Consider the following 25,554-nt stretch of genomic DNA (forward strand, 5'->3'; position numbering starts at 1 on the left):
TTATTTATTCATAACTCTTTACATACCGAACTATGGGCTAGAAAAGTTTCACATAGTTGCCACTGCATGAAGTCGCAGAATAGCAGGAACAGCCCCCTAATCAGCCTTTCAGCTTTTATCTTTTTGTTGTGATTACTTATTAAAGGATCTAACAACTTCCCATCAACTCTAAGTGTATCAAGATAATGACAAATAGCTCTTAACTTACATGATGAATTCTACTTTATTGACGGGACAGTTAGCGAGAAGCTGCTATCTGACCAGAGCGTTGGAAATTTAGAAAAATGGTGCTGATCATGTTCTCCAAATTTTACCAATCAACATCAAGAGAGACACAGCAGTTTCTTTTTTTTTTTTCGGAGCTACTTAGGAGCTTGTTGTCTTACTCTCCCCTGAAAACAGCCCTGAAAGAAGTCCCACAAAGGTTCAGACCACCCTGAAATGGCCTGCAGGTTTCTGCAGTAGAAGAAGGCCTTAATTAAGTAGTTAGCAGTAACTACATTCAGTCCCAGCAGCTCCTGCAGCTCAGAAACAAAAAGACACATCAGTAAACCCTGTAACTTGTTTACTTTGATCTTTGTATGTATTTACAAATTAGAAATGATGAGTTGACAATATCTGTAGGCATACTGGACAAATTTAGGCTAGCTTTTACCTCCATGTCAGTCTTTGTGCTAAGCTAAGCTAGTGTTGCAGCTAGCTATAGTTGCGTATTTACCAAATGAGCTGTGCTCGTCTTCTTAAGGAAGCCTCTCCAAGGATAAAAAAAAAATGCATATTTTCCAAAATGTTAAGCTATTCCTTGACAAACATGCAGGCTAAGGACTATTTTTTGTCTTCATCCCAGAGTGGTTTATATTTTAAAGTGGGTTTTCAGTGGACAACAATAAAGATTTTATTGAGCAAGAGGTAGAGACCCACTTCCCATTGGTTTCTTGTGTTATTTGTTGTTTTGTTGGATTTCCACATTTATTTCTTGCCTTTTCAGACGACGAAGCCTCCACATGCAAGAGGTAGCTGACAAACTACAGTTCGAAAAGTCAGACTCATCAAAAATATAATCCTATATGAATCCAACAGTTTTCAAAACACTCTCCAAACCAGTCACATCAGATATTTTATTCTAAACGTGGAGGTATGAAGGTCAGACTGTTTGCATGTGGGCTTCAAATTTGATCTTGATCTGACATTATTGTCTGTATTTCAAAGCTTTTAGCAAAGCTCAGGATTGGTTGGGTTTTTATTTTTCAGACTGTTTACACAAAAAATAATTTTAAAATCTAACTTGCTTGAGTTTGACCTATAAGTCTTGTTAATCCATACATTTTTATGACCGTAGGCTCTTTCACCTCGCGCTGATCCTGACCAGAAGTCAATCTGAATGTCTCTCCTCTCTTTTTAAGCACTCCCAGAGTCTCTACATCAAACTCTGGGCAGCGAGCCCAGGGATTTGATGATTTAGGATAATGGCCTATCTGAAGATGTATAATAACTTTTGAAGGGAAATTAAATGCAAAGAAGATCATTAATTGAAATGACTCAAAGGTCTTCTTTTTGGTAGGCTTTAAGAATTAAAGCAGCACCGGGCAGGAGTTTTATCAGACTATTTATCAGCGTTATCAGCCTAAATTACAAAATTGTGTTTAAATGGATGTCAGGAATGGACTTGGAAGCGGAACATCTACATGCCTGCAGAGTAACAAATGGCTGAGCCTTCAGTTCACGGAAATCACGTCTGCTAGAAATGACATTTACATACTACTCATCAAGAAAACAGCAAATACATTTAGACTGAAATGCAAAGCGGACTGGATAATGTTTTCAATCAACATAATGAGAAAATGTTGTTTAACTTATTTGGAAAATTACAAAAAAGGCAACACTGGACCTTTCAGTGTAATATTCACCGATAACATTTTTTATTAGCTTTCCACTAAAACACTATATTCTCTTTTGAAATACTGTCTCCACCTGTAGTAACCTCGGAATTATTAAATGTTTTTTTTTTATGTTTAAGCATCGGCAGTACTTAAGGTTTGTGAAAGATTCATTTAAAAAGTATGGATAAACATTACATAGAGGTCAAACTCCTGCACAGTAAATGTTTAAAGCCTTTTCCAGGCTTCATTGATTCTAAAAATTGTGTATTATAAGGTCAAGAACTGAAATGCATACCTTGGGTCAGGACTATATGATGCATTCAACTCCCGGCAGTTATTCTAATAAATTTTAATGACTTATTTTGAAATATTTCTCTGTTATGCTAGTGTCAGAATGGCAAGAAGCGATAAAACAATCCTTTATAGCAATGTTTTTTTTTAATCTAAAAACATGATTGCTAATAAAGTGAATTTCTAATAATATTGTAATGTCTAAAGTAGTTTGACATCATGGTAACGTTGCTCTGTTGCTGGTATGGTGTCTAAAGTCGGACACAGTGATACAGAAGTTTGTTCGATTAGTAACATGATGGTGATGCCGCTGGTGTAGTTCAGAGATTAATTTTGAAATTGAAACTCAGCAAATGAAATGTGTGCTTATGTTGTTTCAAACCCTTCATCCACCTGGACTAACCTCAGTATCGTTAAACGTTTTTATGTTTAAGCATCGGCAGCACTTTAACGATTAAAAATGTATTGACGAGCAAAACTTCGAGGTCAAACTGATTTTTAAACTGATTAAAAAAATGTTAATTATAGATAGTAATATCAGATCAAGAGCATTCTCAGATGCTTATATTGGGCCAGGGCTACATAACAGGTCCATGCAGTTCTTCAAATACCTTTTATTGATTTTTTTTTAGCAATGATTTTCAGGTACGCTAGTGTCAATGGCAAAAAATTATATAACAATCCTTTAGAACATGTTTTTTTAATCTAAAAACATGATTGCTAGCAACACGAGGTATGTAATAATGTTGTAATTTCCAGTTTGACTTCGTTGCTCTCTTGCTGTTGTAATATCTAAAGTTGGACACAGTGATACAGAAGTTTGTCCGATTGACTTATTGTCTCAGTAACACAATGCTATTGCAGCTGGTTTAGTTTACAACATTTTTTTTAAAAACTTGAACTAAAAATGTTAAAGCTCTTTTCCAGGCTGAACTGATTCTAAAAATTGCGAATTATAGACAGTAATATCAGATCAAGAACACGCTCAGATGCATATATTGGGTCGGGTATACATAATTCCCTATGTATTCAACTCCCTGCAGTTCTTTAAATAACTTTTAATGGTGTTTTAGCATTCTCTTTCAGGATATGCTTGTATCAGAATGGCAAAAAATTATAAGAAAATCCTTTAAAACAACATTTTTTATCTAAAATGTTGTAATTTGCATTTGACCTAATGGGGACGTCGCTCTCTTGCTGCTGTGATGACTAAAGTTGGACACAATGACACAAAAGTTTGTCCGATTGACTTCTTGTCTGAGCAACCTGATGGTATTGGCACCAGTTTGGTTCAGAGCTTCATTTTCTTTGGTATTAAAATTCTGCAAATGAAGATACACTTGCACCTCCTGATCATGTTTACTAATATATGGCTCAAATTGTCGTAGAAAAATGACTCATATATGTACAGGTTAATACAGAAAAAGTCCACAGTGGCTTGAAATGCAACACATTTCTTACCATTTATCCAAAGCCACAATCTTCCATTTGCTTTAACCTAATCCTGGTGCCACAGTCCTGTACTTTATATGCTTCTCCTTCACCCCGGCTGTGAGACAGCATTTCATTCATTCGAAAAAAGTTTGCTTCAGAACATAATCCCGCCAGTGATTACATTTGTCGGCACCATGTAGCTGAGTGAACAACTTTGTAATATATAACTACAGGCAGCATGGTCTCATTCAAAGTGAATGTAAACAACAGAAGATGACTGAAAATATCAAACCTCTGCAGTTCTCTTGGTTATTTCTGCCTGTTAGTGACACTGGATAGAAACAGCTGCAACACCTGCTGACTCAGACACATCTGGAGCTCTTTTTTTTCCTCCCTTTTATAGGATGCTAACATGAACTGAAACTGTGCCTTTTAAATTACCCTAATTAACTTTACGTTCACTGCTTTTGACCAACTTGCACTTTTTCAGATGATTTTATTGTTCACTGAAATAAATGCATCTTTCCTAGCATCAGCTGGGGCCTTTTTATGTGCACTAATGCTACATTCATCATTTTGCCTAAACACCATTATGTAATACCATGAATTTACGAACAACAGGGAAGATAAATCTAGTCAATTATACTGTGTGATGCTAAATTCTCATCCTTCCATTAGCGTATTGCGGCAAAAAAATCAACAATTTTTGGAGATAAAACTGTATTGTCTTCTTGAACCGACATTTGCTGGTTACTTTTAGCCAAAACAAGTGTCTTGCTTTAAAAATACCATTCTGACTATGAGAGCAATGAGGCATTTTTACTAATGAGACTTGCAGCTGAGTGGGTATGTTTAGCTCTTTAGTACAGTTCTCTCTGTTTTACATGAGTCCACATGCTTTGCTTCTGCTGCATATTGCACCACCAGTCCCCATTGATCCAATGTTTTTTAAATTACGTCTTACTTGTTCTAGCATTTAATTGAGCTGTAATTAGATTTATTGACCATGTTGGTTTGATTTATTCTCATGTTGCTCATCATCTGGGCTGCAGGCGGCATCCATCCCAAAAAAGAAAAAAAAATCTAAAGATTTGTACAAAAGCAGCTGTAATTCAACATACTAAATCGATACAGCTGAATTTTAAATCTGTGTGGAGAGAACATGACCTTACTTTCATTCAGTGATAATATGAATTTATTTCCACAGGGAAGCAGAACTTAATGTCATGCAAATGAATGGATATCACAGTTTAGCTGTTTTTTCCACATTTCCCTCACAAGTTCACATCTCTGTCAGCCAGCGCCAGAAACTGCTTAGCAGAGGAAAAGGCTGAGAGAGTGCAAGAACAACAGGAAGACAGCATTCTGTATTCCATCCAGGTCTGCTTTTATCCACTAAATACAAACTATAAGTGGAAAAATGTGCAGCAAAGATGAAAGTTTTCCCAAACTTTACTCTGTCATTTAGCTAACTAATGTTTTTGCTAAGTTATTTCTGCCAAGTGACGATGTGTAAATCAAAAGCCAAACATGAGCCAAATCAAGCTTCAGTCCATCCATCAGCTTCCACAGAAAGTAAACAGCAGCAGATTCAAAATGGCTCAATAAAGATTCCACAATTATTCAAAACGCGAACGCAACAGGTGATTGGTTTGGCTTTTTGCTGCTTTTGAGTGAAAAAATGGACCGTGTTAAAACCTTTAAGAGGAAAACAAAAGCAAAACTTTGTTCATCTATGAGAGAGAAATGAAATCTTTAAAAACCGTTTTCAGTTGGGAATGTTGCAGTTTTTCTTGCATGTCAGCTGATAGGTTCGACATGATGACAACAAAAGAAGCGCAAAAAGCTCAGCAGTCATGTGAGTTCAATGTTTAGTAAGTCTGAACTTATTCAAAAAAGGTGTGTAGCAACCAATAACACAAAATGTGCTAAAAACGTAGTAGTTTTGGCCATTGTAAATGTAATAAGGCCAATAACGTAGTGTCTTATTTCCAAGAAAATGCAGTCATATTTATGTATTATTACATTATCGGCCGCCATTATTGCATTTTCAAGGGATTTTTTTAAGCTACACCAACAACATAATAACTTATTACAATATTGGCAAAATTTTATTATGTTATTGGCTTAAAAAGTTCATTACATTATTGGTAAGTTATTATGTTACTGGCTTTATTACATTTGAAATGGCCAAAATTATTACATTATTGACCGTTATTACATTATTGGTTGCTACAAGGTGTCTCCATCTTTTGTTTTGCAAATTAATTCCTTTGAAAAAGGGAAAAATCAAATCCCCTCGAGTTACCATGAAAACATTCCTTTTGTTGCAAGACATTTTGTTTTCAAATTTTTCCATTTCCATTAACGTCATCTAATGTGACCCTTTCAGAATGTATCCTTGAAACACGACTACTAAGTGGCCAGAATTCAAGAAGTTTAAATATTTCTTTTCAAAACTATTCCTGGCAAACTGCACCCACATCGTTTCACTTACAGTCGGGTCAGACTGAAATAAAAGATTTGGGATTTAATTCTTACTTTGCACAAATGTAAAGCAAAAGGCGACAAGAAGAGCCATCAAAAATGCATACATTTAAAAGTGAGGGTTAATCTAAATGAAATCTGACTCACCTTGAAGTCAGCAGCAGTATATTGGCGAGATAACATAACCTCGGGGAAGTATGGCCCAAATAAGTTTTCATATCTAAAAAAATGTAATAACTCTGTCACAGCAAACGGATGCTAGAAAAATACAATCAGGCTGTGATTAACAGTTGGCCGATTTATTCCACCGATTTCTTTTAAGTCACTGACCAAAGGTGGACTTTTTTTTCCTTACCTTTTCGGAGAATTAAATGAGGATTTTGTCGCCCTGGATATGAACCAGTGGTTCAGTCTTTGGCTCAGCAAACAGAGATTTTATTGAGTGATGTAACCCCATGACTGGAGCTGGTAGAGATGAGGCTTATTACAAACAGAGAATGTCAACAGGCGACTCCCTGGAGGGCTTTCATGTTGCAACTGTTCCTCTAGTGCATTAAAGCAGCAGTTACAGAGCTGCTGTCTAAATAGAAGAGAAAACTGACATGAGACCTGGATCAATATTCATTATTTTTTCTGCTTTGTCTCAAGAATGTGGAGGCAAGTTGTTGTTTTCAGGTGAGACAGCTGCTTTGAAACATCTTTGAGTTGGGAAAAAATGTCTAGATTTCATCCAGATGTTGAAGAAATGTTTAATAAACAAATTATGGGTGCAAATTTTTTCAGTTGTGCATCCATGGTGTGATTTCTAGTCAGATAAACTGTCACTTAATGTCATTGTTCTGCACCGTTTCCTCACATCTTAAAAAGCTGCCAAGAAACTGTAATAATATATCACATTCTTGTTCAGCTTTACCTTCAACGATGTCTTAAAAGACATAATGACGCTTTAAAATGAAACTCTTCTCTCCCGTCGAGCTCCTGTTCACTTTTACCTTTGTTTCAAGAGCAAAAAGAAGACAGTGTAATGAAGATTTTTGTGAACACAAAGGGAGAATAAATGATATTTTATTGTGGATATTTTGGAAGACTTTGAGAAGCTTCCTCCCACATGCAGCTGTCAAAGGTTTAATACAGTCTGGGATGTTAATACAGATTGTATGCACACGGGTCTGCATTAAAGCACAGAGGTGTTGTATGCAGGATAATTAAATCTGCTCATTTCTGTAGTCTTAATCACTCAGGGGTCCAGTAGAAAGGAATAATTCAATAATGTATTGTTTGTTTACTCACAAAAAAGGATCCTTTCAACATCTTCATTAAGTTCTGACTGATAATTCGGAGTATTTGTTCCAGTAGTCAGGCTGAACGTACATTTTAGTCTTTACAGGAATTTTCCACTGTAAGTTTTGTCTATTTATTATCGATCCTAAGCAGTTTTATTGACTTTTATGGCAGCTCCACAATATACCCTGAATCTATAGACTAAATCCAGCCTCTTAAACTAATATATTAATACTTTAGGTAGAGTTTGTTGCTGTAGGACACTGACAGTGCTATAAAAATGCGTATTAAAGCCGTCTATGCTCCTGATGTTACTGCCACACCGCTTGTCTGATCATTTGTTATACTGCTACTACAACTGCAGCAGCTGCTTCTTCAGTAGCTTCTCTCTACTTCTACTCAACATCCACCTGCAGGCACCAACTTTATTGTCAGAAGTTTATTGCTCCACAAGCTCTGCTGGGCTGTGTGCGAATTACAACATGGCTTTCGGGGAATTCACTTTTTTTTTGTGGTCAGAAACAACAGAAACAGCACTTATAAAGCGCTTAATTAAGCTTTTATTTATCATCATTCCTATTAATGAGAGTTAAAAAAAATGGATTAAAAAGTAGCTGTGGGTCTTTCAGCACAGTGGAGAGCAGCGAAGAGAGAGACACTCTTTATTTCACTTCTAATGGCGGTAGACTTTACTGCTGATAAAAATAGGCTCAATACAAAATATTCTGCTTTATGATATTGCGGCGTCACACTTCGAAGGTGATGGCATGAGCAGCATGCACGCTGGTATTTTTATTAAAGTGAATTAGTAATAAATCATCCTCATGCATGAATCATGCATCAATAAGGGCTTAATTTTCTGCATGATCCATGATAATGAAGATATAGAAAAATAGAAATGCATCACAACCCCCCTTCCCAAAAAATTTTTTAAAAAAAATTACAAGCAGCCATGTTTCCAGGGGAGCTTCTATTAGCTCTTAATAGGAGCAGCCAAGCTCGGTTTGGCTCCTTTGTTATTCTGCTGCTGGGCATGTTTCCTTCAAGCAACCCTGTGTCCCAGTATATAGCTGTTTATTACTACAAATTATTTGCAAGGGTAAATATTTTGTTGAAAGAAAAACAATGCTACTCCTCTTACACTTTCTATTAACAAATTAAGGGAAACACAACCTAAATTGTATTATAACCCCGATACTGTATTTTCTGTTTTGTTTTCCTTCAAATATTGTGGCTAAAGACTTCGCATGTCTGTCATCCACCACAACTGCGTGGGAACATTTCATTTATTTCAATTTTTTTTTTTTGCCTCAGAACATAATCCTGCCAGTGATTGCATTTGTCGGCACCATGTAACTGGGTGAACAACTTTGTAATATCTAACTACAGACAGCATGTAAATGAGACGGGGTTCATTTAAACTGGCTGTAAAGTAAAACGAGTGGCAGAAGATGACTGAAAGCATCAAAGTTATTTCTGCCTGTTGGTAACACTGGACAGAAACAGCTGCAACATCTGAGGCTAAAATTGTCCTTTTATAGGAGCCTAACATGAACTGAAACCACCTCTTTTGAATTGTTCTAATTAATTTTACCTTCACTGCTTTTGACCAGCTCTCACTTTATTAGAAGATTTTATGGTTCATATTATTAGATATGCCTTTCTTAGCATCAGGTAGGGCCTTTTTATGTGAGCTAATGCTACATTCAACATTTCACTTAAATACCATTCATGCCATCACATGAATGCACTTCTACAGAAACAACCTCTCTGACAGACAATAGGGACGATAAATTCACTCAATTATACTACGTGATGCAAAATTCTTGCCTTTTCATTAGCGTATTGTGCTCTTAAAAGTGTGAATTCTCTTCTTACACCTACATTTGCTGGCTGTTTTAGCGGCTTAACACTTGAAATATCAACAGTGAGTTGAAGTATAAGACTTAAGAATTGTTTGCTTTATTCATTTTTGACCAAAATCTCAATCCTTTCCCATCCAAGTGTCTGTCTTTGTTGCCTAAACCTACCAATTTGTCACCAAAAATGCAAAATCTTGTCAGATTCTTGCGTTTTGTGTGCCCACCATCCACCCACATCACCTCTGCATAGATATATACAAGATATATAGCAATTCTGTTGTTTAAGTAATGTAAGTCTGAAAACTAATTAACATATACATACAGGTCTCGTATAGGGGATGGGAAAGTTTATTGTTCTGTACTGGCAGAGTTTGTCACACTTAATCTGCATTTAGAAAATAGGTTTTTTTCCCCATGTGTTTCGACTAAAGCACATTTTCTCTGCAGAAGTTCGTCCGCCTTTTTCGTCTGTGTTTATGAGCTGCATAAGTGACAGACAAGCTTTTTCACAACAGATGTCACACTTACTTATCATGCATGTCCAAGAAATTTTAATTGAACTGACTGCAGTGTCTGGGCCTGTATTATTGATGTTGCACAGAAGAATTTCTCATTTATCAGTTGTTGTTACGCTGGGTCAGCCAGTCATCAAGAGGCAAATAATTAGAGCTAAGTAGAATACAAATGGTCTCCTGGCAACCGGTTGCTTTGTCCACAGAAAAACTGCTCTTTTGTTTGTTTCAGTGTGAAGCATCACAGAGTCTCTGGGTTGAGAAATGCTGTTTACGGACATCTCGTCTTATGATTTCTGGCCACTTAGCTGCTCGGGATTCAATCTGTATCTCCGGGTGCCATATGGGGGCTGCCAGTGAGTGAATATTTAATGTAGCTTTAAATTCTTTGCTCTCTAGTGGTGTCACACCTACAAATTACCTCAACAGCGAACCCAAAATTGTAGTTTAAGACGGCAAATATTAATAATGTGTCCTCCTGTCGTCGGGTGAAGCTGCTCTGCTCTGTACACAAAGGTATACAACACTCACAGATTTACAAAAAAATATCCCAGATTACATTTTACTTCTATGCCATAATGCATTTTACATCAGCATTTACTTTGATTTGTCGCTGCAGTATTCCACTAACACACACTTTGCCGTGTGGCTCTGCATGTCTCCACAATTGCCTCAAGAAAGCCTCCTCAATTGCTTGGAGAATTACCTGCTTTATGAATTGCCATAGAAACCAGTCTAACCAGTCTGGCAACATGGCAATTTGAGCCCCCTTATATCCCACTTTGCTGTATGTGTGTAATAACGATTTCAAGTGGTGCAGAGGGCTGCGTTTGTGTGCGACGGAGGCATTTCTCTCCCAGCTTTCCTCCTGTGGGGTTCAGATGAGATATCAGAGCACAGGCTTGTGGATGAGAGCCTTATTTGCTCCGCTACCAATCAGGGCTGTCAAGTACGACATAATCACTTGAGAAACACATTTTGTATGTGTTCGACTCTTCCGTAAAGCTATTTTTTCTTTACTTAAGATATTTTGTCATTGTTATTAAGGCAAATAGCGACATAAAGACGACACATTTTCTAACTATATGAACGGAGAGTGTTTCAGCATTCCTTCTAAAATGTTCATGCAGAAAGATTTGTGCAGCGAAATCACCCACGTCACTGATGTTAGTAGGGAAATGTTTCTACTTCTACGACTTTCTCTACCATCAGAATTCATGCATGCAAAGACAGAAAGAATCAAGAGAAGAAGAAGAAAAAGACGTTTAAAATTGTTTTCACGCTTGCCAATGACTCATATTTTTACATGATGTTTTCAGAAAATAACAGAGCACTTCTGTGGCTGATCCTATGATCTCTTGCAATAATGTGCCTTTAGATTTACATTTCAATATGTCTCTGTTGTGCCAAAGAACTGCTCGAATACCATTTTTTCTTTTCTGTTATATTTTTGTCAAACAATAGCCTGAAAATATCTCAGCTTCAATCCAACTTTCTGCAGAGCAGCAAGGGGGAAATCAAAAGACGGCCGAGGCTAAGGAGGAAGGCAGACAAGGGAGCCATGTGGAGAATATAAAGGGAGGTCAGTGCGTGTGAAAGGGGTATGAATGAAGGGGATGGAGTGCATCAGTCTGTGTACCTTGAGGCCAAAGTCTGAGGGGAAAGGCCTATAATGGCATGCGCTAGTGTGAGCTAGGCTGGATGGTTGCATACTCGACAAGGTCCCCAGGGCCAGTGTGAGCAGAGCTTCGTGGGCTGGGAGACGAGGCCAAAGCTGCAGTATCCAGCTCCGCATACTGGACATCACAGTCCTTGTGGCCAGAGTTCTGGAGACAAGAGAGGCGAAAGGTGTGTGAGGAGTGAGGCAGCCAAAAAAAAAAAATGAGTGAGAAAGGCGATAAAATGACAGAGAGAGAGACTGACAGATGAGAAAAATGTCGACTGGAGGTCGGATGGTCATGGGGACATTTTGAGCTGGTGAGCAGCAGTGTTAGCGAGGAAGCCAACGGTGGAAAAAAGAAAAAAAAAAAAAAGGAGAAGTGTCATGTATGCACGGAACATACAAAGAAAGCGACTGATTAATGTGACACACAAACAAGATGATGGACAAAGAAATTCATAACAGTCAAAAGTCGATACTGAGCAATAAATAAAAGGCTTGAGATGGAGAAGGAGTCAATCTTTGTTTACTATGCACATAATGACATTATTGTATTGTTTGGATTCGTAAAGTATTTTAATTCAAGTGTTTGCTTGTGAAACGGAAAGAAAAAAATATTCCATTTACTGATGTTTCCAAGAGTCTGTGTGCATCTCTCAGGAATTATGCAATATTTGGACTATTTGGGCGTCTAAACTGGATTTAAACAAAAACAAACACTCTTTAACTAAACACATGCTGCATATGCACGTCAATGCGATCTCTCAAGCTGGAAGGACAGCCGTTTATGTGTCTTGATCAGCGCATGAGCTGACTGATTATGTCTGTAACCGCAGTGACTATGCAGCGCATGGAGCCCAGAAGCACGTTAATGGAGACGCTGCTGTGGTTTCCTCAATACTGGAATATCAGTGTGCATGTAAACACAGACAAAGACCTTCATTCAACCAGCATCTGACCACGGAGCACAAAAACAAGTCCAAATGATTGACAGGCCGATTGACTCGATGAGCAATTGGCCAAGTGGATGAGTGAGTAAATGTCCTTAATGGGATAATCAATAAGCGACAATGAAAGCTTTCGGCGCCGTTTATCCAATTCCAAAAACACTCCTCAGATTGATGCGTTCTTCTCAAGATCACTGAGAGGAGAATAATTTGAGACATTATGAATTCAGACACAAGACAAAAATGGTGTGAAATACATATTATTGTATTCAATGCTGGGAAAATGGGTGGGGGGAGGAGGGGTAACACAACAACATTAAAATAAATGAGGATTTGATTTTCCCATTAAAGGTGATGATGATTAAAACTTCATTTTAGCTACAGAACAGTCACTTTGTTGAGCATGTCTTCTATCTGACTGGAATTATTAGCCGGACCAAAAACGGAATAACATGTAATTTCTTACAAAAAGCAAAACAAATTGGTTGTTCCAGCACAGAGGAATATAAATGGAAATTGGAATGAACCGATGTTTGTATTACCAACAACCTAGAATTACCAGTGGATGTTGGCGGGAATCGAAAGATAATGGACAAATCTCTTATTCTGCCGATTAGGGTTGCAAAGTGTAAAAACTCCAGAGTCCATTTTGCTGCTTTTGTTTCAAGATTGTACGAGCAACAACAGCGAAACGAGAAGGACGGAGACTGGATAAAACGGCTGCTTTTCGTCTCTCTGCTTTAATGAAATCAGTGGATTAAAGCAGAAACATTCATGACAAGGTAAAAGCGGAGATGTCGGCCATCCCATATCGACCAGAGGAGCATGTCGGGGGGGGTGGGGTGGTGAAGGGTTTGTGGATGAGAAATGCAATGGGATGATACCTGTTGTCCCCCCACCATTGCATCAGTGTACCTTATTTCCATCTGAGAAAGGATTACATGGAAATGATTGAAGCTTTTTACAGAATTTCCTGTTAATAATTCAAATCTTCTTTGCAATCTTCTCTGCCGTTGCATATTTCCCCACCACTCACACTCTGCACTCGCTGGATATTTAAATATCTGGAATATTTGTCATGACCAGAGTGCAATCAGGGGGAAAATTACAGCCACATCGCATTCAAAATTGGCAGATAGTGTTTTGCCCCTAGAGAATCATCATTAGTAACACTCGACGCTCAGCAGTCAATGAATGTCTCTCACAAATAGTGTTTTGAAAACCTCTGTGATACTCCATTCATCTTAAGAGCAGCCCTAAACTTCAATTTAAGTGGAATGTTATCAGAGATAAGAAATGAATCGGAGGAAAAATCTATCCTCAGTGTCCAAGGATTATCAAAATTAATGATCCGGTCCCATTGAGCATAGAATTGAAGACGATTGGTTAATATCCTTGAATAAGTATACAGAATATCTAAATCAATTCGCTCGGGAAAAAGAATGATGGTAATTGAGTTATACCTGCAAGTTCGATGAGAAATATGAGTCATTTACGGCGTCAATGCAAAGCGGCTTTATCAAGCTCAAAACATGCACTTCATCAGCAACACAAAGCACAACAAAGTGAACATAAACTTTCAGTTGCGGGCATCGATTTCATTTAACACAATTATTATTAAGTCGGTTTCAGTTATTCACAAGAAATGCAATTCAGAGAAACATGAAACACACTGTACAGTGAAGGTTCTGTCCGATATGACAAAGAAAAGAGACAAAAGCCTGCTGCAAGGATTTAAAATAAATTAAAATATCCGTTCGGATCACTTGTTCTAATGCAAAATTTACTTTGCTGAAGTTGTGAAAAAGAAAAGTTTGACAGGATTAAAGGATAAGGCTGGCTCTTCTATAATTTCCTCGTTGTGAACTTTCTGAATTCCTGACCTTGTCGGTGTCTCTCGGCTCTGACTAAAGGCAGTTCCAGGCAACAACGGCAGAAAAGGATAGCTTTATAGTCCCACTTCACTCACAAATGTATTTTGATTAGTTTGACCTCCCAGAATGATATGTATTCACTGCTGGGTGCTGGAATGTTGTTTTCAGATTCATTTGCTGAAAGTGAAAAGTTTCTCTGAGTTTCGGACAAGTACCTGCAAGTAAAAACTAGTTTGGACGACAAACTTGGTTTAGTGCACAACTTAAGCAATTATGATATGTAAATATGTGGGGGGAAATAAATTCTCAGAAACATTTGTACATTCATTAATTCTCCATTTTTCACTGAAGAATGATATGTAAATGTCATTTTCAGACGTTCTAACCAGATTATGAGACTTTAAAATGAAAAAAAAAAGATTTTTGTATATTAACACCCCAATTTTTTCAGTTTTTTATTGAAATGTATTCATGTTATTGTCTCTGTGTAACTTTTTTGCTGACAGAGGGGGTTGTAAGTAATCGAGAAAAGTTGGGACACCTGTAGGATTTGGTAGCACCAACTTTCTAGGCTTCATCAATCTCCATTACTGCAGAACAGCTTTGAGCTGTTAACCCATTTCTTGTTCCCTGACAAAGGCCTTTTTGTATAATTTTGAAATGTACATTATTTTTCAGTTCTGGGTGACTTTACCTTCTTGTTAACCTCTGGCAGTTCACCACTTACCTTTGCAACATTTCAGGCTATTCATTGAACTTGAACTGCTTGAATTTCATGAAAAAACAAAGAATTGAGGTGTTCTAAAATGTTTGACAGATAGTGTCGATAGTAGTGTATTAGTACACATCTGGTGCTCTACAGAGTATTTCCAGCAGCTGGGATGGAGGAATAAAAATAAATAATGGGTATGTTAATTGTGGTGGTGACTCAGTGATGCGTTTTTAATAGTTTCTTTATTCTTCATAGAGCCTTTGGTATTAGCAAAGTAAAGTTTTCCACCTTGGTAACATGTCCATATGGTGAGTTTTATACAAAAAATTATATCATGAGCTGAGTATTCCCACCTTAAAGCTGGAGTACACAGATAGCAAAAACACCAAGCCAGACTACATACATAACAAACAAAAGGAATCCATCCTGTCAGCTTGCATTTTTCTTCTTCAGAATCAGCTTCCTATTCCAACATGTATTGTTAAATACAGTGAGAGGGGCATGGACTACGTAGATAGTCACATTTTAAGTCATTTCAAAGTAGAAAAGATGTTTTTTAAAAAAAAATCTAAATATGTGACTTTGAGACACAAAGATGCATTTTTAGGAGTTAAATCAGCAACCAGGGATACACTGGAGAATGATCTACTGTGTCTATGATAAGAAAACTATAGAAAATCACCAGACTTATCCTTTAATTATCAAGATCTGCACGAATGAAAGCAACTTCTGACATAGTTTCAGATTAGTAAACAACAGATATTAAATTCAGTTGGCATGAAGCTGGAGTACAAGTTGATTTCACTGCACTGGTGATGGGATTTTACAGTGTATGGAGACACAAGCGACACGCACATGTTAATGCTATCACTTTCTGCACATGAGCACTTTCCCATCTGCACCAACAGCAGCTGTTTATTTGTTACCGGCAACGTGACACCTCTTACCTTCATTAGCAGCGCAGGTAAAATTAGCAGCGCTAATTTAGAGAAAATAGTACCCCGTTAGCTTTCTGTGGTTGTGTTCGCATTTACCGGAGACACAGCTGAAGGGGTTTTGCTTCCGAGCGAGCACGTTGTCTACGTAAAAGTTCCACAGAGTTTCATTCTTTTCGCTCAAAGGCAGAAAACTCCAGCCAAAGCAAACAAGCCTCCCTCCACCACCACCTCCTCCCAACGCTCTCGAGCATCTGCGCCACTGAGGGAGGTTCACCACAGTCAGAAGAGGCATCTGATACAGCAAAAGCAAACACTTCATAGCCGACAGTTAACACTCAGGGGGTGATGGTGTACTGTAGAGCATCACACTGCAATCTATCTGCGCCCGGTTGCCAGGCGAACACACCGAGTAATTACGGTGGATTAGAGGAAGTGGATGGGGAGGTGAGGCGGCGGGCAAAGAGAGCGGGGGAGTGCTGGGGTCAGGATACTCCACCAAGGCCGGGCCGGGTTTACATACAAGATGAGAGGTGCTGATGTAGATGATGAGATAAGGGGGCTTTAGTCAGTGGATTTACTGGTCACCTTCTACTTTTAACACCAGATGAGCAAAGAAAAATGACAGAATAGAAGCGTCGTTTATCGTGGAATCAACGTCCAAGCAGAAAGTTTCGACCAAAAACCGTGGATGACCCCTTCTTAGATAAAGCACAGTACTCACCGGCTTATCGGTGAAGGGGGTCGACTCGGAGGGCGCCATGTCGTAATAAGGAGGCTGAAGAGGAAGCTTCTGCATCTCCTCCTCCTTGTCGAGATGAACCACCTACAGGAAACACCGAGAGCTCAGCAGCATTCATAACGAGCTCCAAAAGAAAATCAAAAATAAACACCACCTCAACAAACCAGGTTAGACCGGAGTCCTCGCCCTGGTTGGCTTCGCAATTAGTCTATCACAGCACTTCTACCTTTTGTTGCACACACATCAGTTCAAAGCAACGGCACGTCAGCGGCAGAACATTATGTTGACAGTTTCTGACTTCATTTGCTCACATTTGTTTTTTCCGCGGTAATGAGCAGAAACCGGCAGCATTAATCTCAAATCTGGCAGAGAATGCGGCTCGACAGCAGACTGAACTTCAGCTGCTCTGTTGAACTCTATATGTGCATCAAAGTTGTTTTGTCAAATTAATCACTTCCATATCACACAAGGGCATGATGCAAACTTCTGAAATGGCTAAAGCAGAAGTGGTAAAGCGACTGTACAGCTGCAGGGACCGACTGCGCCTCGTAGCTGGGAGATTATTTCATACGTGAAGGTGGCATGAGATTCGAAAATAGATGGTTTAGATTAATTACCGTGTCTCAAAGACAGTTTATTAAATATAACCAGTGCAAATCTGATATTCTTATCCTACAATAAACAAAAATAGGAACTATTTTTAACTGAGCTGCCTGTCTTGTCTTGGATTAAAGTCCCATTGCTTCTGTGTTTATTCTGGCAGGTTTCATTCCTGTGGTTTGGTTTTGCTGACTGAAAGGTTTGAATTTGGCCTCGTGCCGCAGCAGAGATGCTCTGAAATGAGATTTGCTGCAACTTTCACTTGTATTGATCAAGTTGCAGACGAATATCTATTCTGCATTTGAGGATTTGAAAACTGGACTATAGAGAGAAATGTTAAACTTCCAAAACATGTTTGAAATAAATTATCAGATTTTATATTCTTTGTGCAGAAGATATATCAATATGGTTGTAGGCTACTATTCTGAGAAAAAAACTTTATAAAAAAAACAGGAGATCTGATCTCTGCAAATTCAAATCGATGTTGCCTTAACTCAACTTTATAAGATATTAGATGTGAGAAGATGATGCTGAAATTTGACAGTATAAAACAAAACGGGATAATATTGACAGATTAATTAACTGCTGGAATCAGTGTAACTTGGATTTCATGAAGAGGCAGTGAAATATTATATTTGGCATGAATATATCCAGTGAAGATATGAGGATGTTTCAGGAAAATTCAACTGGAAGTTAGAGCCATTCAAGTTCAGGGAAAACAGAAGTAGAATAACAATAAGAATTAGGGTAAGAATAAGAATTAGAATGAAAACAAGAAAAAGAATTCGAGTAATAGTAAGAATTAGAATGTGAATAAGACTAAGAATAACAATGAGAATAACAATGAGAATTAGATTAAGACTGAGTAGAAGAATTAAATGTGAATCAGAGTTAGAATAGGCATAAAATCTGAATGGGAAGAAGAAGAAGAATTACAATGATGATTAGAATAGAATTATAATACAAATCTGAATGAGAATGACAATTAGAATAGGAAAATCCTAAGAATTAGAATGAGAAAAATAATTCAAATTAGAATGAGAATTAGAATGAGAATGATTGCAGGTCAGGCATCGACAACAATGCCATTAGTAGTTTACATTTAGCAATTCACTTCATATAAATGCCAAGGAAATCAATATTGGGTGTGAACCTTTCAAACATCATCAGTTTTTCAAGACACTTTGAAGGTTGCCATTCAAAAGTTTGAGGTCATCCAGACAATTTCCATGAAAACTCACACTTCTATTCATGTGCTAACATAATTGCACAAGGGCTTTCTAATCATCAGTTAACCTTTCAACATTATTAGCTAACACAATGTAGCATTAGAACACAGGAGTGATGGTTGCTGGAAATGTTCCTTTGTACCCCTATGCAGATATTCCATTAAAAATCAGCCGTTTACAGCTACAAAAGTCTTTTTTTTCTTTCAAAAATAAGGACATTTCTAAGTGGCCCCAAACTTTTGAATGGTAGCGTATGTGAAAAATAAACGATTTGGCAACTACTTTTACTTCATATTTTAGCAGATTAGATTGGGGTCCAGGCTTTACATCTAAGTTCCTCACATTAAAATTCAAGGTTCTGCTGTTTCTCCAGTTTTTTTTTTTTTTTGTGGCATAATGGAGGCTGCGTATTAGCAGAGCGAGCAGTGAGCTCCTCTATAGTTTTCACTTTCAGTAGGTTGTCGATCTGAGACTTTCTCCGCAGTGCACTTGTAATTGATCTGTCAAACCTCATCGTAATCACAAAGTACATTTTGACGTTTCTGTCAGTGAAACACCTTTTAAGGCTTTTTCAGGTGGGCTACTCACAACGGGCTCCGCAGGCCTGTCATGGCACAAAGCAATTAACTAATATTGTAATGACAGATGACCCCCACTCCCAAAAAAAACCCTTCATTAAACATTAGCCAGAGCATTTCGCACAAATGAAAAGAAAAAAAAGTGAACGAAAGAAATCAAAGCTGTCCAGAACAATCCACGAAAAAATGTGCGAGATTCATGCTATTGTTGGTGAACAATGCTTTTTTCCCCCCCGTTTCATACCTCTGTGCTGCCCAGTTTAAGGATCAAAAGGCAGCTAAATTGATGCTCAAAAATAGCCCTTTGGTGCCTGTCAACATGGTGAACTTTTTCACTCATTTCACATCAAAAGGCAAAGAATGGAACATCTAAGGGCCCTGTCACACTAGCGTATAGAGCCAGCGTATGAGGAACGTATCGAATATTTCAAAAATTGTTTATACGCACAACTTTTAAGCGTATGCAGTCGATTTTCGGTTAATGACCGTTAGAGTAACGTGAGCCTAGCGTACCGTCAGCGTATGAGTAGCGTACGCATAGCGTATGTGAGCGTATGTGATGTGATGTGTATTTGAGTTGGACGTATACCGACGTATGAGTAACGTATATCAGCGTACCTCCGATGTATGAGAAATGTATGCGGAACGTCAGCCTAAAGTCTCATTCTACGCCTTTTTCTTCTGTGTCTAGCATACTCAATAATTTTCAGTGTATGCCAACATTCCTCATACGCTGAACACGCTAGAGGTACGTTACTCATATGTCGGTATACGTTCAACTCAAATACACATTGTTATAGTCTGTTCTATCTTCTCAAGAAGCAGACACACTTAGTACTGTTTCAACCCAACCAGGTTATAGACTTTAATAAAACTTCGGCGTGTAAGGTACATACATTCAGCTCGGTCTGCTAACTCGGGCGGTGTCACACAAAAACAAGCCTGTGTGTCAACACGGAACTAAACAATAGTTCCTATTGTTACACACATCACATCACATACGCTCACATACGCTGACATACGCTATGCGTACGCTACTCATACGCTGACGGTACGCTAGGCTCACATTACTCTAACGGTCATTAACCGAAAATCGACCTCATACGCTGAAAAGTTGTGCGTATAAACAATTTTTCGAAATATTCGATATGTTCCTCATCCGCTGGCTCTATATGCTAGAGTGTGACAGGGCCTTTAACGCTAGGTTTCCTGACCCACTCAATTTCAACGTATGAGAAGCGTACTCAACGTATGAGTAACGTACCTTCAGCGTATCTCTAGCGTGTTCAGCGTATGCCGACGTATGAGGAGCATAAAATTCATACGTCGGCATACGCTGAAAATTTTTTGTGCATGTTCAAAAAATGTTTTGGCTGTCAGCATACTTCAGCATACAGGGACGTACCCCGGTGTAGTCGAAACGTATTCCAGCGTACCCCTAGCGTGTTTCAGCGTATGTCAGCGTATTCCCTAAAAGTTCATAAGTTCCTCATACACTGGCTCTATACGCTAGAGTGTGACAGGGCCTTAAGCGGTCGACACCAGAGTACGAAGCTTCACTGACTGCAATCAGGGGGAGGAAACATGTCTTCAGACCACGAAGACGTCAGCCTCCCAGACAAATGTTTGTCCGTTTGGCTCTCAGACTTCAGCGTTTTTGATGTTGACACTTCAGCAGCGTTGCCAGTTTTGCTCTGTGCACCGGACAATGGTAAAACTGAGACGCTGCCAGACTCTTCAACCTGAAATAAACCCCCAACAATCTCCTGTTTCAATAATAGCATCTACTGCTTACCCTTGAGAGAAAGTGAGAAACAGAAATCTTTTTGAGCTAAATGTGCAGCTCTAATTGGTGGTTCTGCAGATGCTGATCGTGTGATGATTGACAGGCTTTAGGGCAGGAAGGAACACCTAATGATACTCTTTCTGGGTTTGTGATTTAACATTACAGCTCCAATTGTTCCTTAGCACCTTATTTTTATCTTGGATCTTTTGAGACCTGTTCTGTCATTTAAAATAGCTGACGGTTGAAGGTGCTGCTACTGAGCTCTGAGCTGCTGCTATTAAAATAATCTTTTTTTGCATATATTCTCCACTGCACGTGCCCACTAGTTTAACAGTTGTTCTTTTAATGCATCAGAGATCAATGATTATGCATGCACTCATGATGTCATAAACCTGCTCTTATATTTTTTTTCTTTTGCTTACTTTTATTTTCCCAGATGCAACTTTGCTGAATGCGTAGCTTCGTTTTAAAGCGACGGCAGCCGTAAAAAAGCAAACACATTAAATCCTGTAATGTGTCTATTGCAGCCTCATCTTTTCTACTAATCACCAGTTAGGCATTAGACGCCTTTCTGGACTCTGCAGCAGTTGTGCCGAGGAGGAGAGCACATTACTTTTTCTTTCTCTCCATTACTTTCTCAGCCCAGATGTCCAGCAGTTTGACCTTGGGCCCTATGAAGAGTATCATAAAGTTAGATTTAAAATCTCAGCAGTGCTGGTATGCGATGGCCAGCTTGACAGTTAGGTGAAATCTTCAATTATTCAGATTCTAATAATTCTTTTTTTCCACTTTATCTCCTCAATTTGTGGAGATACACTGCAGTCCTTGACAAGGTCTTGACAAAGTCAGTGCAACCTCTGCAGGCACCAAGTCTGTGGCAGTTCATGTGTAAATGCTCTTTGTTCCTACGAGAGCTGCTAAACTGCAGTTTGTGGACAGAACTACTGCGAACGCTGATGCAAGGCTACAGTAATCCAGAGTTTCCTTTAGATTTGGTGCTCCTTAAACACCTTAATACAATATAAACATTTTGTTCTCATGCAAGGCTGACAGAGGAATTCTGTTTTGTGTGACCACCAGCTGATTAGAACTGTTGGTCACACGGAGCAGGAGCCAATCATCAACAAGGAGCTATGCAGAATCGCTGTGACCGCGGAAAGTGAGGTTTCAAATTGCGAGTGAGCAGCTCGGAAATATTTTTATGACCCAAGGCAATTCGTGGTTTAGTCGCAATTTCATAACTGCAGTGGAGCATACGAGTGGTCTCTTCCAAGACTAGATATTGATTCAATACACCTCACGCTACTTATGTTGATAGTGTATGCATTTCTACCGTTAGCACAGGAATCAGCACATGCTGTTGTTTGCAGAGGTGTTACTGGCACAGTTTCACCATCCAGAATTAGTTTTCACCTTTTTCCCGGTTGACAGCACATATAAAAATCCACCATATATATGCAGTCTGCTTTGACTTCGCTCAATTCTGTCACTTTTCCAGCGGGAAGACACCACACACTGAAAACCGGCATAGAATTAGATGTATTATGGATTTAGGGACATGCTGAGAGTGTGGCCTACTTCTTTGAACCTGCCAAGCAACCCTATCTCCCAAAAATTACAGTCCTATACAGCTAAACTGCATTCTCGAGTACATTTTGAAAGAAACGTATTTTCTCCAGGTAACAGTATGACATAGTAGGGAAGGTTTCCGCTTTCAAAGAGCCACAAAGTCTGCACCGAGGGTGGCGTTGGTATGAGTCCGATGCAGGACTTCCATCCAGGAGGTTTAAATTTCATTTGCATTTGCATGTAAACCATTGGAGCTGCTTTACATAAAGATCATGCTTTTGGTTAAAATGGACTTTTTCACAATATCAACTACTTGTTAGAAGCTTGGTTGGGTTTAGGTACCAAAACTACTTGGCTAGCTTTAGGAAATCATCAAGGTTTGCATTGGAACTCAATACATTAGAAGCTTCTTCTCTTCTGGGTTACTGTGGTGATGAGTCTCATCAAATACATGAACGGTTTGGCTGAAAAGGAGTGCCAGGTTGGGAACAATACAAAAAAGACCAAAGATACACTGATTAGAACCATATTTTGATACCTACTTCAAAAATTGGACCACATTTCTCTCAAAATCATGTTTAGTTGCTTGAGATGTACTTTTTGGGAGATGGATCTCTGCCAGGGAGCAGCCTCAGCAGCATGCGGTGTTTATGCAACCACTCCATCCTTTGAATGCTTGTAGATTCACACGATACCACTACGAAAAACTAAGCAGCAGTACTTGCATTTGGGGTGCAAGTGGAGTGTTTTGCACATTTTCCTCAGATCACTGTTTGTAGATAGCTGTAGATTGTGATAATGTCAGTGTTCATAGTTCACTTGTCTCTATTTTAATTATAAAACTGCTGCTTTAGGGAGACAGAGCTCTGCAAGGAAGTGACTTCACCAGGAGAGCTAACTGCAATATTTGGCTTTCATGCAATCACTCCATCCTTTGCATGTTCGTAGATTTAGATTACCACTTCTAAAGATTGAGCAGCAATTCTTGTAGTTACTCTGCGAGTGGGGAGTGTTTTCAGAGAATTGTTCCATCAGTAGATTTTTCTTACTCTGCAAATAGTTTGCCTCTGATTCATATTAATCTGCTGGTTGAAATGACGAAAACACATCTTAAAGTTAAAATTGTACTTTACTGATCCTCGGTGGGAAATTCACAGACTTCATTCAACCGTCCTCGATATAAAGAGCAGTGACTGTGCAGCATCCAGGGATCTGCTCCTGCTTTAATCCAGTCCACTTTGGAGAATTAACCCGACACGTTTTCCATGACTTTGGGCTCCCAGAGGAAACTCAAGCAAGTACTGGGAACATGCAAACTCTACAGAAGGAGACCAAAGCATCTGACCGGGGTTTGAACCTTCCTGCTGTGATAACCAAGTGCTCTCTTGAGGTTAAATAAACTAAAAGCAACGTGAAATTACAAGATTGTAGCGTTGCTATATAATTATCACCACTTCTCTGCTCAGGTACACATTGAACTGTACACGAACTGAATCTAGCATTTAGCATTCAGCACATGCAATAAGGTTCTTTTTTTGAGATTTATGCTCAGTACAAGATGGATATTTATGTCAAAAATGACCCACTGACAATTACTTTTTTTTATTAAGAGGAAAATTAATCATTTAGTAATAACAAGATGTTGCTATAATGACATATTCAGGTTCTCTTAATTGTACTGTGAGTGGACTGTTGAAGCAGCTTTGTGACAAGTTGCGTCAGGCAGCTGTGTAAAATTGTACATGGGGGAAAAAAACAGCCTCACAGCACTAAACTGACTGTTACAATAGATACCATTCAAACACCAACCATCTGATGTGGAGGAAATGACATTTCAAGACAAATTAAATGGGCATAATTGCTCTTACGGCCGTATAAATGCAACTCTCTGTGCTCCGACTTTGTTTTTGCTCTCTTGTTAAGTATTCACTGCCTTGAATTTCACTTTCAGAAATCTTAGCATTTCACCCAGAGAGAGAAATAAGTAAAAAGGAGAAAGATGAGGCACTCACCTGGATGTCATCGGATGTCAAGTGTCCCTTCATGTCACTGTTCTTCTTTTTGGGCGGGGGAGGGGCCGGCTTGTGGGCGGGTGGGAGGTCAGTCCTGTTAAGAGAGTGAAAAGATAACATGACACTCAGCACAGCCAGGGATTGCCACTCTTTACGTCCCTCACCTTCTACAGCACTCTATAATGAGAAGTCCTGCCTGCACTTGCCTTTTTCCACTCTTTCCTTGGATTTTGATAGATCTCGTGTTGGTGGCTTTGTTGCAGCGGCAGCCATCCCTGCCCTTTCAAAGGCTCTCGCTGGAGAGACACTGTTCTAATGAGAGTGGGCTGTAATTGGACACTGAGGTGAGGAGATGGGAATGGAGGGGGTATAGGAGGGCAGGGAGAAGGGCATGTGTGAGTCAAGTCCTCAGGGTGGATTGAGCCTCATCCAGAGTGCCACGTGGACAAACACCCTGCCTACTGTGCAGCGACTGTTTGTTTGACATATCGTCCTGCGCTGTGACACCGAGAGCTCAGCGGGCCGCTTCTGCTCCCCACCTTTTCTCTGGTTCCCCCCGGGTACTAACACCCCCCCAATCCCGAGGCGCTCGCCCCGCCCCTCTGTCGGCACACCTGGGGAAGAACAAAGCCTCGGCAGCCGCATCCTGTGCTTGTTTTGGTGCCGCCATTAGCAGAACAGCGAGCTATCTTCTTTCAAATCAACAGTGAAATTTACAGCGGAGATGCAGGCCACTCTGGCACACAGTCATTAATATGATAATAAAAAGGAAAATTAAATAGTGAACAGGACAGACAGCAGTAACTGGAAGCTTGATGTTGAAATGGTGTGAAGTGCATCTGGATAATTATTTGAGACAAGGAAGCAGAAGGGTTGCTGCCACGCAGTCGTTACAAAGCAAACCCCTTCCCTCAAACATGCTGGCAGTCAGATGTCATCTGTTGTATTCTGACATGATATCAGGAGTGATCAAAGATAATGAAGTGGAGCACAGACACTGAGCTGTGTACCTACATGCATTATCTCCGGCTCCCCCCGCCTCCCATTCGCACTGGTTCACGTCCTTATTGAATAACATGACCTTTCCGCAAGGCCATGCTGGCGTTTTAATGTGCAGAAAATTTGTGCATGAGTGCTCCTCTTAACTCTTTCTTTCACGCTCA

At 39.2% G+C, this 25,554-nt stretch overlaps 1 protein-coding gene across 2 annotated transcripts in view; it reads right to left on the minus strand.

Annotated features, from left to right (window-relative positions):
* nectin1b (nectin cell adhesion molecule 1b) overlaps nucleotides 1–25,554 on the minus strand; it is a 166,137-nt gene that overhangs the window by 6,327 nt on the left and 134,256 nt on the right. Inside the window, exons 7-9 of one of the 2 annotated variants that reach the window (XM_051957684.1) lie at nucleotides 24,392–24,485; nucleotides 16,600–16,701; nucleotides 11,387–11,573 (exon numbers count right to left, since the gene is read on the minus strand). In XM_051957684.1, the coding sequence (XP_051813644.1) occupies nucleotides 11,430–11,573; nucleotides 16,600–16,701; nucleotides 24,392–24,485 (340 nt within the window). In that variant the 3' untranslated portion in view covers nucleotides 11,387–11,429. The remainder of the gene's footprint in view (nucleotides 1–11,386; nucleotides 11,574–16,599; nucleotides 16,702–24,391; nucleotides 24,486–25,554) is intronic. The other variant, XM_051957683.1, reaches the window with a different exon arrangement.

This window comes from Acanthochromis polyacanthus, chromosome 13 (genome assembly GCF_021347895.1).
Source record: "Acanthochromis polyacanthus isolate Apoly-LR-REF ecotype Palm Island chromosome 13, KAUST_Apoly_ChrSc, whole genome shotgun sequence".
Classification (NCBI taxonomy): Eukaryota; Metazoa; Chordata; class Actinopteri; family Pomacentridae; genus Acanthochromis; species Acanthochromis polyacanthus.